The sequence below is a fragment of the Girardinichthys multiradiatus genome, chromosome 20 (assembly GCF_021462225.1).
Source record: "Girardinichthys multiradiatus isolate DD_20200921_A chromosome 20, DD_fGirMul_XY1, whole genome shotgun sequence".
In the NCBI taxonomy this organism is placed as follows: domain Eukaryota; kingdom Metazoa; phylum Chordata; class Actinopteri; order Cyprinodontiformes; family Goodeidae; genus Girardinichthys; species Girardinichthys multiradiatus.
The window spans coordinates 10,989,950-11,008,506 of NC_061812.1; the positions used below are offsets into that span (position 1 = coordinate 10,989,950).

An 18,557-nucleotide genomic window follows, 5' to 3' on the forward strand; every position below is an offset into this window, starting at 1 on the left:
TCCTTCTCTTTACAGTCCATCCGCACCAATCAAATTGCATAAACTTTATTTTTGCCCTTGACTGACCAGTAAGGTAAAGACAAGTGAAAAGATGCATTTACTGGCGGTAGTAAATAACAGTTATTAACAAAACGCTGCATTTACTATGTGTTTTTAAACCAACAGAAAATATCTGTATGTACTATAATGTTATGGACATTTACCGTGTGTAAAACCTCCAATATGTGAGTGTAAAACATTAACCAGATCAAATAAAAGGTGATTATTACTGTTTAAGGTGAAAAGATCTACAATGCATTGTATCTAAGAAAATGTTTGAGGGGTGTAGGAGAAAAAAAGTTGTATAATAACCTGAGGGGTTACATAAAGGTACATCCAAGGCCACAGCTACAGCTGCAATGTAATGGTTAACTAAAGGCACATTCTTGCATTAGAATGTCCCAGTCAAAGTTCAGACTTAAATCTAATCGAGAGTCTGTGCCTTAAACATCGATGCTCGAGATCCTGTCCATCCTGTCTGACTCAGTTACAAAACTTCAGCCTCTACATGTTCAAAACTGGTAGAGACACTCCCCAAAAGCCTTTCAGTTATAACTGCAGAGAAAATGTGGCTCTCCATATTTGACTCACAGAGGTGGAATTCAAATGCATGTAACGGATTTTTGTTTGTTGAAAACTTTAAGAAACATTAATCATTTTGCTACTAACTCAAAATTATGCTCCAATTTGTGTTTTATGGCTGTTTGTATTCTATGGCTTACATATATTCTCAGCAAAATACACTGAAGTTTGTGGTTATAAAGTGACTAAATTTGTAAAGGTTATTTTAACTCACTTTTCTGGAGAGTTCCTACCAGTTAAACAGGAGATAACAGAGGGATGTGACTTTAAAATGTTCTGCATATGTTAAATATTAGCCAAAAAACCATGAAGTTGCCTCTGTCAGTTATTACCCTGAACATGACCAAACCATAAGCAAAACACAAAGCTATTGATGTCATTGTCTTGACTCAGATACTTAAAAGTCCTCACAGTATGGCTGCTCATCAATTTGTTTGAAAACATGAATCTCTTAATACCTAATTTGCAATATCTCACTTCTAATATTTTGAAAGATATAATTATAGAAGAATGGACATAAAAAAAACAATACTAGAAACTGACCCTAAAACTGCTTATTTGTCAAGCTTTTAAAGGTCGAAGTCCCTTGATAGTTTCTTTTGTTAAAATATTGCTGCACAAACGGCCATTTAACCCATAATACCCAAATGCCACATGAGTTTGTTTATAATTTTGAAACCTAATGTGGCATACAGTTAATTCAACTGAAGTCATTAATTTCCAATGAAAAGCTGAAAGTTCAACTGGTGAAACAGTTTTTATATGTTTAGATTTGTCAGAAGCATAGACTGCAGAAAAGAATGATGATTATTTGGACAGGGAGACTGAATGTGCTGTTGTTCTTAAACATACAATTTATTGTTGTTGTGGAATTTTCTTATCAAAGTGGGTAGAAGTTGACTCATAACAAGAGAAAATCCGGACTTTGTCTTATAAGTTTTATTCAAAGGCATTCAGCGTTTGAAGACCCTGACACTGAGGTTAGTCAGTGAAACAGAGCCCCGATCAACATTTACACACAGTATTTATACCAGAACATGACTGTGTTATCTCAACTTCCAAGAGTCTGTGTTTTATGACCCAAACCCTTCTTGAGTTCAAAGGTGACAAGGTTATCTAGGAACAGACCTAACTGCCCTTCCTGACATCATCCTAAATGATGGGTCTTAACCATTAAACTCTCCAGCATTGGAATTTAGAGTCCATCTGCTCTAAAAAACAGAACACTAACAAAACACAGAGGTCAGAGGTGAGAGGTAGATGGAAGGTCACCTGTGGGTGATAAAACACAGAATCAAATGAGAGAGGTGAAGGGAATATCAGAGCACTTTGAAATAATTTTCCATTACATTGTATAATATGCATATGGAACATTAATAATTCAATAAAAATGACATAGCACTTTGAAATCACACAGTAATGGTATCTATGTCAAAGTACCTGCTACCTATGTCAAAGCTTACTTTGACGTAGGTAGGAGGAAGGGATCAAGCTGTGTACTTTTTGGTTGAAATGATTTACTATTAATTTAGTTCACATTTACTACCAGAAGTCACATCTTTTATATTTAGATATGTAAAAAAAAAAACATTTTTTCTTTATCTCTTCTTTTAATTTATACAGGCTAATTTGGCCATTAGTAGCCTAAACTTTAAGAATCTGGAGAACATGTAGACGTTTTCACACTTATAGCCAAGTAACACCTGGATTAATATGATTCCCAAACAGGTTACATTATTAAACATCCTCCCTCACATTGAGCGGTAGAGCTGCTTTGGATTAATCTTGTATGACATATCTGTTTCCAGAAAGCCAAAAAGTCACTATATACCATCAGTGTGGGGTGTGACTATATGAAACACACTGATAATGTTGACTAAAATGGGTTCGGTCTGTTGCAGGCCTTCTACCGTTCTTGTCACTCTAAAACATTTGCAACACCAGGTGAGAAACTTGCTTACACAGGCAGGTTGGTTTGGATAGCTTCTTTCCCTTAATAAATTAAATGATAATTTAATCAAATGTTTCTTGTATTTACTATAATTATCTTTGTTCAATGATCCAAATCATTTAAGTTTTTAACAAAAAGCAGAAACAGTAGTAAATTGTTGGAGGACACATAGTAAGAGTAGCTTGACTTGACAGAATGCACAGTGGGTGTGGGAATAATAACTGAAGGAAGCAGAATTTTGTGCCTCCAAAACCCCCGTTGGCGTTTTGGAGGCAGTCTCACAAAAGGAAAACTGACAAAGGAGTACATACATGATTATTTTGTTTAATTTGACTCAGGACAAGATGTTGGAAAAAAGACTGACATTCACATCTCTGGGGATTGGTTTCTCACTCCTATTAGAGAGAGGCACAGATACTGAAAACATAATCCTTTGTATAAAGTCTTCTAAGTAGGGTTAAGTCTCACTTTTTCTCATTTGTTCAACATTATAACTGGAACTACAGGATTTGGATCTGAATCTGTCACTCCAGAGGGTGCCTTGTTGTTTTTGCCTTTGCCATTTCAAAGATATACATAAGAAAATTCATTTGGACCATAGGTTTAACCAAATAATTTAATGGTGTTTTTCTTTCTTTGTTTGTTGGCCATGCTGTAGAAAGCAAACATGGGCCCCTTGTCCGTGTAAACTGGGATAAGCTCCCCGAGTGTGACACTGAACAGGATAAGAAACTCTCTTTTTAATATGAACAAGTTGTGGAAATGAAAGAACTCTTTCCCAGGGAGCTTAAATATCTTTGAAAGCATGTTCAGAGCAATCTCACTCCTGTCTTATGGCTCATTGAGACAGGAAACATTACCGAGGTTACCCTGAACTTAGCAAGAACACCATGTCAAGGAGTATTCCTCTGAAGATTGTGTGCTTTTGAAGTTGCAAGAGCTCTTTTAATAACAAAAGCTTGTGCAATGAGAAAAAAAGTGTGATATTTATGGTCAATGTACTAAACTAGTAAAAGGAAACCCAATCTCTTCTCAGGCCTGGGACATCTTGGAAATTTCTAGTCAAGACTTTGAATAGGTAATTGTCTGAATCTTAATTTTTGTTGAAAGTTAAGACAATGTAAGATCACAGAGAGAAAAGATAGTAAAGAACTATGTTTTGATGAATTTATTTCATGCCTTTTTTACTCCTCACAGTGTTTATGTTCAAAAAAATCAAAGTGGGTTTGTTCAGGAAATGGCTATGCCACTTCTGGTTTTCTATACAGTATATCACTAATAGTGACATACAGAATTAAACTTTTAAGATTGAAACTGACTAAAGCAGATGGTTTTAAACAACAGAACTATAGCATTTCCATAATATAACGGTCAGGAGCAGTGTAGTGGAGGACCCCAGAATGCAGACGACATCAAGCAGCGGAGGTGTGTAAACAAAAAGATATAAGAAATGAAACTCACTTCAGCAGGTGGTGGCAAAACAGGCATGGACAGACAGGCAGGCAAGACAGGCTGGGCATGAATAGGTGACAGAGAGCAGTGATCCATAATGTTTCTGAGGAGTAAAATAACGGCAGTGTATATATGGAGCATAGTGCAGGTGAAACAAGAAGACTGATTGCATGGTGCAGGTGGACCGAATGAAGCTGATTGCTGGCTGACAGAAACATGGCTGGAACAAAACAGAAATTCTGATCAAACCTAAGAAGCATAACTGTAACAAAACATAAACCAAAGAGCACTATGAACTGAAAACAACCACAAGACAACAAACCTAAACTGCATCATCACCTCAATAATAAGCAGAAACAAGATCCCAAAACACAATAATTTGGAAAGTATAATGATAATAAAAGAAAAAACAAAACAAAAACCAAACACCACCAAATCATGACAATAACACAAAAGTTTCTCTTTCACTGTTGAATAGAAATTTGGCTTAAAAAAAAAAATCATATTTTGTGAATGTTTGTTAAGCAAAATAAAGAAAGAAACAACTGTATAAATTCATTGCTTTAAATCATTTCTACTTTTAAAGAATGCAATGTTCTTTAAAACCACTGGTCATTTTGCAGTTTCCCAGCCCTGCAAAATCACATGCATGAAATAGCAGGGATTGCTGCAAAATTAACGACTCCATGTAGGATTGGTGCAAAATCTGCACTTGATGCAATCAGCTGGTGTTTCCCTTTATAAACACCAGTTGCATAATAAACTGAACTTGAGTGCTTTGTATTATAACTAGGACTGAATTGGAACGTGAGTCATTTAATTAAATCTGTCAATATAATTGGAATAAACTATTTTCCTTATGTATAGAAATTGGATCTGGCTGTCCTGTAAAGTGCCATGAGATCAAATTTTTTGTGAATAGACGCAATATAAATAATCTGAATTGAATTGAAACTGAACTAAATGAACAACGAGACACATGAAAGAAGGTAAGAATAAAAAAAAATCAACTAAGTCTGGCAACGCAGAGGAGAAATCATACCTTTGCAGGGGATTTTGGCAAGCTTTATGCAAGTTGATTGTATATACGCAGAAGACAATTTAGTGTAGGCTGCCCTCTGGTGGGTATAACCTTGAACAAACACACTGGAACACGAGAGCCGAAAGAAACAAAGTATATATTAAGGCATTTCTGCAGTGAAAGAAATGATTGTCAATTTATTTACAGTTTTTCTTGCAAATAAGAACTAACACTTAAACTGCAACTTTACAAAATGTATTAAAAAAAAAAAAGTCTGCATGTTAATAAGTTACTCAAGACATTTTGGGGTTGGTTACTTTTTAAGGGCAGGCCAGGAGAGTAAAACTAATGCTGTTCTGATTCAATTCAATTCAATTCAATTCAATTCAGTTTTATTTATATAGCGTCAATTCCCAACACATGTCGTCTCAAGGCACTTTACAAAGTCAATTCAATCGAGTAATTCAGATTTCAAGTCAGGTACATACATTCCAATTAATCCTAACGATCAAACAGTGCAGTCTGATTCAGTTTGTTATTCAAATTGGTTAAAAGGTTATTTTATCTAAGGAAACCCAGCAGATTGCATTGATGTATTTTTGTACATATTTTGGTAACACATCTCTTAAATAAACATCGAAGCTTATGTTAAAAGTTTTAACTGTGTCACATTTATATTTTATGGCAAGTAGAAATAACTATTTCAACTTACTCTTGTACCTAAATACATTTTTGGAACATAAAGCGATGAATGAACTAAAGCATATGTGGTTCACTTTAATCAGAAAATGCACGTGAAAACAGAGGGCTCGTCCGGGATTTGAACCCGGGACCTCTCGCACCCTAAGCGAGAATCATACCCCTAGACCAACGAGCCACAAACCCCTAAGTCTATCCCTCCGGATCTCCAGTGACGCGGTTGGTGATGCACGACGTCTTTTCATTGGTGATCGCATGTCATTGATTCATTGATCTTTTGAAGCAGATGTATTTCGGCGCTCAGTCGCCGTATCATTTAGTTTCAACAATTTGATGATTTGAATTAAAGATGAGCTATTATTCATCTACACATTATAACCGATGTGCTCCTTAATTCGTTTGCCTTAAAATCCTTAAAGAATTACGCATTAGGTTGTGGTACCTGCCCGTCAAAGCCCTATCCTTTACTTGATTTGTAAGGCCTGTAAATGAACGCGAGAGGGCGACAGTTGTTCGGCTGAGGCAAAAGCCAAAGATCGAACTAACACAAGATGGCTTACTATTTTTTATTTCCGTCCTCGGTTATGTGACACAAAAAAGTGTGCTTAACTCTCCTACAATATATGGTTTAAATAAATCTCCAAATGCTCACGTAAACCAGGCCTGCTACATTCAGTTCATATGGGCTTTAGTGTAACTTTAAAAAAAAAAATGTAAATAAATTCGGTTATCAAAGTATTTTTTTTTCCTTTCATTGGAATATCTTACTGTTTAGTCTAAGCTCTCAATTCACCGGCCTTTCTATGTTCCCACCCTGTCTTGGTCAAGGTGGGAACATATGGTTCTGATGACCCGAAGTAGAAACGCAACTCCTCCGCATTAAGAGGTGGGATAATAATAAGTAATAATCATAATTTACTGAATTTGTGCTACGCTTTACATTTTCAATCTAAAGGTGCTACAATATATAAAAATCCATATGATCAGGGTGCCTTTCGGATGGTGGTTTTTGGGAACACCTTTGGATCATCCAGAATGAGCTGGAGAGTGTCGCTGTGGAGAGCAATGTGTGGATTTGATGTTACTCCCACAGCTGGGATACGTGAAAGACAATGAATGGATGGATGGATTTATGGATGTTTTATTTAACTTCATTTTGATTTACTGTACATTAATTGCATTTTGTTTTTTTGTAAAGAGACAAACATTTCACTAATGCTACAATAATAGTTGAAAGAAGTGTTGTATTTGTGGGAGTTACAAAAAACCTAAAACAATCAGGTTTTAATGCACAATTTCTTCTGGGACAAACTAGTACAAACATGCGTGGGTCACCACTGTTTTTACTGGAATTGCTAGAGGTCATCTCTTTCATTTGATCTATCCATTATCTGATCCATTAGACTCGTTTGGCTGTGCGGGTTTCTAGATGATTGCAATGTAGAGGAGACGCAAGCAGAAGAGTAGCTGTACATAAAACTAAATGAAGGTTGTCTAAAGGATAGATGAGTGACTACCGTGAAAGCTGTGATTGAAGGCATCATCATGAATTTCTAAACATGAGCCCATTAATAGACCTACAAAACTTATGTTTCATATAGTAGCTACTTTCTTGGCTTTCTAATAGCTTGAATTTTAAGGTCACATCAGAGTGATGTGGTGAATCTCTAAGACAAACTTTGAAGTATTATTTGGTCACAAACAATAACTAAAATATGTATGCATACAAATGCCACAAATCATGATTTTTAAATGTAACTGCTATCCAAAATCCATTTTGTTGACCGCTGAGCCATGGGACCTTTTGGACTTGTTGATTGTTTTTTTTTTTATGTCAATGGATACCTTAAACATAGACATGTGGAAAAAGAAGCTATTGAAGATAAGTCCCCCTTGAAGCTCTCGATCGATGTGTTTGACCATCTAGCAGATGGCCCTTTCAGTCCAGACACCCAAAGCAGGAAGGGTTGGCACATATCTCACAAGTATCTGATGACATGATGATGTACACTGGAAAGACCAGAAACAAAGGGTAGATAAATATTCATCCTACCTTGAAATATGGGCTTCTATCACTCACAGAGCACTCTCAGCTTAATGAGATGCTGCTTGTAGTTATGATGGGATCCATTTCCCTTTCAGTACAGCTGCAATTACTGTATGCCATTTCATGAGAATAAAATGATCCCAAACGCTATTTGCTCAGTTTTCTGTAAGCAAATTATCTGCTGTTATAATTCCATTTGAGCAAAGTAACCAAATCGTATGCCTGGTGTTGGTGTTTAACCTTAAACACTTAACCTTGAGTTTTATCACTGAGGGACAAACTCTTCTTAAGCTGGAACTCTAGGAAGGAGCCCTTTCCTGTATTAATGTCACAAAAGTCAGAAATAGACATTGGTGCTGACAGGAAAATAGCTCGTGTTTGAGAAGGCCAGCTGATATTAAACATTCTGACATTTTAGGAAGTTCAATATTTGATTTCAATCTGTAATAGAAGATTGCATGGTGGATATGGAGCAAGCTGATTTCATTCAACCCTTCGCCCAAACTAACACATCAAACACCAAAAAGCATTTAATACAGTCAAGGAAAAATGAAAGCACAACCTCTTTGAAGTCAAACAAATGATCTAGCCTTTACCGGGTTCTGTATTGTATAAATCTTTTTACACTGTATAAGATGAACACAAGAGATTCTAAAACACAGTTAAATTTCAGTGTGCTTTTAGTGATCTCTCATATCCTTGTGGAAGAATTTGGCCACACCTTTTTTACCACATTGCTTCAGTTAATTGAGGTACTCATTTAAGCAGGACATAACACTATTAAATGCCATTGTGGGTGAGGTTTGGACTTTGACTGAGCCATTACAACAACTCTATGATTTTTCTTATTTAGCCATTCTGTTGTATATCTGCTGCTGTAGTTTTGGTTCTATTGCATGCAGTTTCAGCAATGCTTTAGCTGCTGAAAAGAAGGCCTCACAGTACTTCTGTGTGCATGGTTGGCTCAGTCACTGCAAAGTGCCCAGGTCCTGAGGTAGCAAATCAAGCCCAAATCATTATTTAGTTGATATATGTGGTGTTTGCACTGACGTGTTTGGCTTTTAACAAACATGACAATACGCACATTGACCAAACATCTCTACTTTGGTCTTATGTATCCAGTGTCTTGTAGTTTATCCAGATGCATTTGCGTTGCCTTATGTTGAACTTACATATTTTTTAGAGAGAACCTTCCCAACAAGGCATATTTGTTCAATCTTTTTCTAATTATACTGCAATGAACTTTACTGTTTAACACTTTAAAATGTAACATGCTCACTAAGGTCTGACATGGAACTCTGGGGTTTGTTCAGGTTCCCTCAGTAGAGGGTAACTTGGATGAATTTGCTTGAATTTCCAGTTCTGGGAAAATTACAAAATGTCTTTTGTTTTCATTTGTGAACAATCCTTCCCGCTGGAAAGCAATAAACTTCCTTTTTTAAAATGGTTGTACAGCCCTTCCTAGATAAATTGATAGCATCATCTACTTCTCTAAGGTCATTGGTGATATATTTCTATTTCCGCATTGTGGTAACACAAATCCAGCTGGTCTTAATGAGCTTGTCAGACTGGCTGATGATCAGGAAGTTAAGTGAATTTGATTAGACAATTGTTTTGCAATCATATAGATTTCAAAATATACATTACATGCAGCTTAGGGAAAAGAGCAAATACATAAATACTGTATGTTCTTAAAGAAACACCAATATTCTATCTTTACCTAGTCTTGAGAAAACAATCCCAGTGCCCTTTCCTTGGCACACTGGGCGAAAGACTTGAGGCAGGAGAGGGTGGGCACAAACTGCTGCAGTACTTGTCTCTGCAAGGTGAGGGTTAAGGTTTTCTTCCAAGTCCATCAGCTCCTTTAGCTGCTCCACCGCCTTCAGGGGAAAGCTCCTGTCCCCGATCTGCAGAGAAAAGTCAGAGAAGGCGTTGTAGGCATAATAAATGTGTTGCACAACCCAAATCTTCCACATGAAGACAGTTTGAAAAACACTTCTTTACAGGGTTTCTTTGATCAAAACGTGCTTGTTTTCGAATTAGACTAAAGTCCTAGAGAGCTTCCTTTATAAGATTTGCAGCATGGGGAATTAAAATAACATTTGTGAGTGTGAACTGAAAAAAAAAATAATTAAGAAAACCAGTTATACAAAAGTAAATATAAATTTTTGACATACCTTGACCTGCACACTCAGAGTTCCCCTCCACACACACAGCACCAACACAAGGGCAAGAGCAAGTACCCTCATTTTCAGATGAGTCCAGATACCTCGCAGTTTAGAGCAGTCTTTCTTCTGTGATCCCGGTATTCCTCCACAGCTTCTTTATAACGTGGTAGCACAGTTTGGTAAGTGATTTATTAACACAGACAACTGGCATGGAGAAAGAGAGGGAATGTAAGTGCTCAAAGATAATTAATGGCTGTTCCAATGTACAACGAGTGCTTTAGATCCTCTTTTTTTGTTTATGACCTCTCTTCTGTCATTTGTTTACAGCACTTACTGGGCTCTTTATGCCATCATCAGACCTCAGTATTGACTTTGGGAGTTGAAACTTACTCAACATCCCACAGTGCCACCTAATCAATCTAATTTCTTGATTTTTCTCACAAAGAGAAAGTGCAGAGCTGTTGGATGAAGAACAAGCCAATCATTTCTTGAAGCACTTATAATTGTTTACAAATGTCACTATTTTCCACCTGCTAAGTATTTTTTACTGATTAACAATTCATTTTCTCTAAACTACATGTGCTTCAAATAAAAGTGCTAAATTCATGCAAACATGTTTTAGATCTTTCTTCTGTTAACCAAAAAGAAAAAAACCAAAAAAACCCCAAAACAAACAAATAAAAAAAACATTATTATAAGTCAGTACTACATTTGGAAGAATGTTAAAGGCATTATACTCTGGGACATTTTTTTTATTAAAAGCTGGTCAAATTAATTCGCAACAGGTACATGTGCATCTCTGTAAATTGAAACACATGTGAAACTCAGATATGATATAGATTGATTCCAGATATAGTGATCTATTTCCAGCATTTCTAAAAACTCCGAAAATTATAATATTACATTGGGCCGATATAAAAAGAAATTCAAACACAGAAATTCGGTTTAAATCAATTCAAAAACACTTTAATAATCCATAAGGGAAATTAAATGTAGCTCATATTAAGTTGTAGATGCTGTGGGCAGGATGGATCTCCAGTAGTGGCCTGTCTTACAGTAGGTCTGAAGAAGCTTCTGACTAAAGACACTGTTTGTGAGGATCTGTCAGTGTTAGGTTTTGAGTTTTAGTTCTTTGTTGGTCTCTCTGAACTTTTCTGTCTCTGTCCTTCAGTCACTGTTGTGTCACCTTTCACTGTAGTTTAGATTTAAGACTTATTCCTTTGTTTAGACTACTTTCTTGGATTACTGTTTGGATTTGTGTGCTTATATATTCCTTACAGATCTGTTTCCCCCCTGTTAATGCTCTTTAGTTAGTGTCATTGTTTACTTGATTCTGTTTACTTAGATGTTTCTTGTTACTTCCCTGCACTCCCTGCTCATTGGTCAACTCCCTGTTCCACCAGATGTTCCTGATTCTCTCCCTGATTAGTTCCCTTAGTTTATTGGTCCATTCCCCAACCTACATTTGCATTTAATCTCTGGTTTTCTGTTCTCATCACTGGTTCGTACTGCTTTCTACCCTGACGGTTACTACCTACTCTATGTCTGTAACCCTGCCTGTGCTCCATGTCCTTCAAGTTACCTGTTCATTATTAAACGTTTCTACTAACCACGTGGCTCCCACACTCTTGTCTGCACATTAGTCCAGCAAAGAACCAGTGTAACATGAGACCGTTGTTGTACGACAATCTCATGAATAGGATGCTCAGTGTTCTCCATAATGTTCTTTATTTTATGAATAATCTTTCTTTGCACAATCATCTCCAGAGGTTGTGGAGGAGTCCCCAGAACAGAGTGAGACATCTTTATTAGCTTGTTTATTAGATTGAGCTTATTAAGGAAGCCCAGGTTGTTCCAATAGCCTGTAGCTCGTCTTCATTGCTGGGTCTTGTGTCTCTCATCTTCCTCTTGAGCAAACTCCATTGATTATGATATTTAGGTCAGGTGAGTTTGCAGACAAATGAAGCACAATGATACCATGATAATCAAACTAATAAACTCTGGGATTTTGGTTTCCAAATAAAATGCAATGTTTAAGTTAACCCTAAAAGTGTACTTTGGACCACTGAGTAACGGTCTTTTTCTGCTTGATCCAGGTAAGATGTCTCTGGTTCAGGAGTGACTCAACAAAAGGAATGGAACAGTTGTTACTAATGTCCTGGATATGTATGTGGGGCTCCTGAGCACTGATATCAGACTGCTTCTTATGTGTCTCTTCAAAGCTGCAGTTATGGCTGTTACTTGTGCACCTTTTTCTGCCACATTTTTTCCTTCCACTCAACGTTTTGTTATTAGCCCACTCTATTGTACAGTCCGCTTCTTTAGCAATGCTATTTAGTGGTTTGCACTTGAATTAGATAATGAATTTTGGGTGAAAGAAAGTAAAAACTAACTTTTGAATGAGATTGACACTGTGACTGTGGTTTGCAATATGAAAGTTGTAAGTTCGGTTCTAGCTTCCTGTGCCAGATGTGGATGTGCCCCTTACAAGATAAATGAACGTGTAACACATATTTAAATTTATTGAACATGACTGGAAATTTGGCCCATTTATAATACCAACATGTAGTATAGGAGAACATATAAAAAATATTGACGACCTAGTTTTGAGAAAACAGAAGAAAGTAATGTCTCCTAATAATTTTACTATAGCAACAAACTGTTGAGAAATTAAACTGAGCAAAACGTAGTCTAACTACTACAGGAACTGCCCAAAAAATATACACAGTTGGTTTAAGGTATATTTTGTATCATCTATGAAATGGAGACTTAGTTGATATGAAAAAAACAGCAGCTTCTTATAGTTGTGTTATCAGCCTAAGGAATAAAATATCTTCCTGGCACAACTTAAAACTTATGCTGCTATGTTGGAACAAACTCCTTTAATTGAGAATCTGGTTCTTCACTTTCTGCTGCTGGCTGAATGAGACAACTTAATGGAATTGAGTTAAAGGTCTCAATCCAGTGAAGAACACAATGCCCTTTTAAATGGTTGTTTGGCTGCATGAGAAATATACTAGATATTTAAGAACTAGGAAAATAGTTAAAACATTTAAATATTAAGAGTCTAATGTCAACAGTTTTTCTTCTCTGCTCCTTTTCCTAAAGCCACAAAGCAATCCAATGACAAATCAGAAAACCGGTCGGAAGAAAAATAGTCTAAAAGCACATAGTTGGAGCATTTGTTGGGCATTAAAAATAAAATGTTTTGTTCTCCAATGAAAGCTTTCCAAGAAGCAATAAACCTAAATGATCATAAACAAATAATAAAAAGATAACATTAAAAAACAGGGATATAGGATCTTGTACTTTAAAGCTGAGAATGTTGTTCTCCGAGTGGAGAGGTTTCTATCTCCTCACGTCTACATCTGTAATGTAATGGTGGGTCAGAGTCTGGATTTACTTAATCAGCAATGAAAAGCCAATTCATAGTTGTAGCATCTGTGGGAGAAAGCTAACTGAGAGTTTGCTAATGCGCTCAAGGTTGTGTTGCAATACATTTTAAGCCAGCTGCACCGCAGCAGTCCACACACACATCAATTGATCTGCAGTTCTCATTTCAGTCTCCAAATTTCCCTCCAAAGTTTCTCCTCAAATGAAGCGTCCATGATGTTCTGTTCTATATTTGGCCACATTTTGCATGGGAAACTGATCAATGTGTAGGCATGCTTTTATTCGCGTTAAAACAAGCACAGGTGTCCAGTCTATCATGCGACCACCACAGAGTCAAAGAAGCATGCACACATCTCAAACACAGAGGCAATTTAGAATTGTAAATGGACCTAATAGGCATGTCACTGGATGGTAAGATGAAACTTTCAGCACCTGGAGACCAGAAAATGAAGGATCAAAGGGAAGAATAATTTGGATGTCTTTAACATTTAAAGCTACAGTAAGACAGAAACTAATAGAAGGGAAGTTTACTAATATAGCGCCATCCAATACACAAGGCAATCCAAAGTACTTCACACTAAATCAAAGAAAGCACATTAAAAGCCAGTCTCTAACCTGTTACGTCTACATGAACCTTCTTACTTGACAAGAAACTCAGAAATATATTTTGGTATAATGTTTTTCATAGCATTTAGTGCATTATAGACCAATTGTATAATTTTAAATTTATCCTTTTACAAATACAAAACTAGTGCATTGATTTAAGAACTGACGTGATGACATCCATTTTACTGGCTCTGGAAGCAGCATTTTGAATGAGGTGCAGCTGCATGAATCATTTTTTTAAAGAGACCAGTAGAGACATCAATGCTGTAATCTAACCTACTGGAAATAAAATCATCCACATTTTTACAATAATAGTAAACTAAGTTAGTAGGAGACTTTTTATATGGTTGTTAAAATTTAGGTCTGGGTCCATGACGACATCAAAGTTTCTTGCATGCTCTGTAGTGTTTATCCCCAATGAATCAAAACATAAATAATCCTTTATGTAATTCATCATAGAAATTCGTTTTTTTTTATTCATCTTCTTGTGCAAACATGTCAGTTGGATGCCTTTTTAAATACAGTATGAAAGATTTATTACCTGTCTCTGTGTGATTAAACATTAAATGTTCTGTTATGACGAAGAATGAAACGTGACAAATCACAGCTACCTGCTCACATAAGCAACAGCTGTTAGCAAAACAGTGAGTGAAAAGGCGGCTTGGAAAAAACAAATGAGGGTTGCCATAAATTTGTCATGGACCTTTCCACTGATTTGGGATTGCGTAACTCCTAACTAGGTGGTGCATTCATGGGGCAATTAGCTGCTGCGGAAAACAGGAACAGAAGGCAAAATAAAGATGTCAACATTAAAAGTCATTCATAGGTTATTTCACTTGACATGTTTGGCCAGAGTTCACCTTCATTTTTACACACCAGCACTGCATAACTAATTATACAGAACATACAGAACTTTGGAATTTTATTTCCGAATTGATATAACTTCATTCTACTTTTTCAGTTTAATGAAACACACTTCTAAGTCTGAACACCAAAAAATGAGAAAACCTTTTAAACCTTATAATAAATATAATATATATTCATGCAGCAATCAGAGCCTGAATTTGCCCAGATGGGGTCGCTTTGTTAATTTATTAGGCTGTTAAATTAACAGCTTTGTCAATTACATTAGAAGGTTTAGAGGTTATGCTGGTATGCCGAGAACCCCCGGTGCTGTGAGCTGACACTTTTCTGCATGATAATGTAATTTAGCTGCATAAAATGAATTATTTACATTGCTGAACATTGATGTAATACAAATTTCAGTGTGAAAGTGTTTGAGCATATATTGGACATTGTGATGCAGATATACGTTATAGTATTTCTGCTCCACTATGGCAATCTTATTATTTGGGACAACACATGCTCAACTAACCTTTCTCAGGTGAGTTGGGGGAAAATCGGATACTAATGTGACTCTTCAGACTTTGCAATTGATTGCCTGTTGTTCGAGTTTTGCTTTTGACTACTGAAATCTAACAATCCTTATGTGCTGGGTATGATCAACCTGACATAATCACAATTTATGCAACTGCATTGGACCTCCTACTGGCCCCCCAAAATAGATTGAAATCACCAAGGATTGGTGGAGAAATGCACCAGTTACTAAGGGAAAGCTGCAGAGTTAAAAAGTTGTGTTAACCAGAAATAATTTAAAGCAAAGTTACATTTTTTTGTGATTGAACGTGAGCATGAAAAACATTTCACACACATTGTAATTGGTTTATGAATGAATCAGTAAGGAAGTGCCCTCTATCTGTGGTTGCCCTTAAACACAACACTAACATCTAACCTACTAGACATAAAATCATGCATGTTTTTACTTTGATAGTCCCCCTAACCCACGCAAAAAACAAACCCTCCTCAGATCAGCAAGTACAAACTCTGAATGAATGGAAGGAATGATGGATGTTTTTACTGACCTGCCTTGTTAATGCTTGTTGTATCATTTTTGTTCTGTACCCTAAATTGAGTAATTACCACCTCTGGCAAGTGTCCAGTATAACTCATCCTTCCCTATATCTGTGTTCAGCTACCAGGTCTTATCGACATTTGGAGAGTAAGTGAAGAGAATCATGAATGGATTAATTTATTAAATGTATAAATTAATCTGCTTTCTTCCAATAAACTTAAGCAAAACTTGAAGTGCATCCATCCAACTGGTTTAGTGCACCCTATGCACTGTCATGTGGTATGTCTTTTATTCTTTCTTTCTTTTTTAATATTTTTGTGGCAATAGTGGCCTTTATTGACATTTTTTTCAAAGTAGGCAGACAGGAAGTGAAAAGGGGGAGAAGACATGCAGCAGAGGTCTGTGGGTCAGGATTTGCACCTGGGATGTCTGCAGAAATAGCTTGGAATCAAAATTTATTGAAATAACAAGAAATTAAGCACTGTGCTTTCTGGCTATTTTAACCCTATGCAAAGTACCCTATGTGTCATTCTGAACTTCTAGAAAGCTTTATGGAATCACTATTTAATATTCATTTTGAAAAGAAAATTTTTAAATTGAACACTTTATCCCAAGTGCTATTTATTTAATAAACAATGTGTTGTAAGTGATAGGATTCGTCAAGGAAAACCCAATCTGTGATATAATCCTTTTATTGTTGTCTTGCTTAACTGTAAAATGTGTTTTATTTAATGCAGAATTTAAAACTTATCAGTTACAATATTAAATAAAGTCCAGTGATGCTGTAGTGGCTGTCGGGCTTTGTTGAAGGTAGGTCTGCAGATAAAGGTCTGTTTTAGGCATCATAGAACCATGGGCCGGCTCTGGTTCTAGAACTACAACTGACAAAGTTATTAAGGCATTCCAGCATTTAATATCTTAAGAATTCAATAGGGATTTAAGGAGCATACCAAGAAACCTAAAAATCTTACTCACAAACATTTGGATTTGAAAAATACAAAATTAATAAATTGTATTATTTATTAATACGAATAAATCTTGCTAATGTTGCTCATTGTAACTACTATTTTCCGGCTGTAAATAAAGAGCTTTGTCCTATAAGATTTCTCAACATTAAAGGTCTGAATAGTTAGGCATACTGAATATTAACTACAGCAAACATTTTCTAGGAAAAAGCACAACATGCACAAGGTCAGTGAGTGAAGGTTCTTTATTGAAAATAATAATAATATAAAAAAAAAGTGAAAAAGAAAACATCTCCTTAAATATATAGTAAGGTAAAAGAAATGTAACAACCAAAGTAAAATCCAAAATAAACAGTTTGGAAAAATGCTGTCAGTTGAATAATAAAAATAAGGTCAGTACGCGACATAGTAACAGTTTTTGAAACATTCCTCAGTCTGATCTTTTGTGGCCATTTTTTGGTCTAATAGTTATTTCAAAATACATCAAGTGCCCACTGAGGCTGGGTCAAAATCAGGGATAAAGCGTTTGGTTCATCATTTCAGAGAAACAATTATTAGGTTTTAAAGGGGATGGGAGGACAAAAAGATCACTAGCCAGGCAAGGCAAGGCAAGATGTTTCTGGCTTGCAGCAGGAGTTTAGCAACCAGTGCAGGCGGCAAAGGCACATATCTCACAAACGTCAATGGGAACCACAGCTGAAATAAAGACAAGAAACAAACAGATATCAGCTTAGTCACATTGTTAAAACTATTTCATATTAATAACTTGACATGTCTTCTTAAAATTTCAACAGACTGTTGAGTTTATAATCATCTTACCTAGCCTAACCAGAGATGCAGACCCTCCGGTCTGCTTGCAGAGGGGCAGCAGCTCCTGGGGGAGCATGGGCTCGGCACAGAGGGACACGGGGCTTGCCCTGAATCTCGGGTTTAGTTGTCCCGTCATGGCCCTGTTCTCCGACAGCTCCTGGAGCCTCTTGACAGCTTCCAAGGAGAAACTCAATCCATTCTCCTGAAGAAAGAAGCAGATTTTATCGTTAATAAAAATTCATTGACATATATTCAGGTAAATGATGCTACCTCTTCTAATGGATGGAGTATGTTATCAAGCCTGCAAGACCGCCAGTCTCATCATATACAATCATGCAAAAATCTTCTAGAAAATCACTTACCTCAACCTGTATGGCCTCAGAGGTCAAGCTAAGAGCCAGGACAAGGAGAGCAACAATGGCAAGAGTGGCCTTCATTGTGGTAGTTGGCAGCAGTTGGCAGTTTGTTTTTCAGCTTCTTTGGTTTCTTGGCTGTTCTCAGCAGATGCTCAGCGCGGTGTGTCTGGTTTTTCTCCTTTCACAGACCTCCTTTTAAACACTCAAGCCCAGGAGCCCAGTCATGTGACCAGAGTCGCTACAAATGAGAGCAAAGTTTTTCTCATGGGTTAATGAGTACAGATTCGTTTTAAGAGGTTGTAAAGAGGAATGCATAAATCCTACTTTGACCTCATCATCTGTCTGATTATTTTTATGGATCTAAAGCTCATTGGTCTGCCTGCCTGGAGGTGATCTCACCTGTAGTGGGTTAAACAGTTACCAGGAGATTCATGGATGACCACACAGCCACACCAACTCATTGTTAAAAGTTCAACTACTCACACCTTATCACTTCGCTTTGTTTGAAGCATGAAATGTCTGCCAGGCCTAAATTATAAACAGTAGAGTTAAAGGC

The 18,557-nt window shown here is 36.6% G+C and overlaps 2 protein-coding genes and 1 non-coding gene across 3 annotated transcripts; all 3 read right to left on the reverse strand.

The window, feature by feature from the left end:
• Positions 1-5,850: 5,850 nt before the first annotated feature.
• trnap-agg lies at positions 5,851-5,922 on the reverse strand. The gene has a single exon. It is a non-coding gene; the product is annotated as a tRNA-Pro (tRNA).
• A 947-nt stretch (positions 5,923-6,869) lies between these two features.
• Positions 6,870-10,097, reverse strand: LOC124857148 (guanylin-like). The gene is made up of 3 exons (XM_047348282.1): positions 9,969-10,097; positions 9,512-9,698; positions 6,870-7,754 (listed from the first exon to the last, which is right to left on the reverse strand). Exons 1-3 carry the CDS (start codon positions 10,038-10,040, stop codon positions 7,684-7,686), a joined length of 330 nt encoding a protein of 109 aa, XP_047204238.1. The 5' UTR covers positions 10,041-10,097; the 3' UTR covers positions 6,870-7,683.
• A 7,003-nt stretch (positions 10,098-17,100) lies between these two features.
• si:ch211-220m17.5 (guanylin family protein) lies at positions 17,101-18,175 on the reverse strand. The gene is made up of 3 exons (XM_047348442.1): positions 18,008-18,175; positions 17,655-17,847; positions 17,101-17,531 (listed from the first exon to the last, which is right to left on the reverse strand). Exons 1-3 carry the CDS (start codon positions 18,080-18,082, stop codon positions 17,473-17,475), a joined length of 327 nt encoding a protein of 108 aa, XP_047204398.1. The 5' UTR covers positions 18,083-18,175; the 3' UTR covers positions 17,101-17,472.
• Positions 18,176-18,557: the final 382 nt, after the last annotated feature.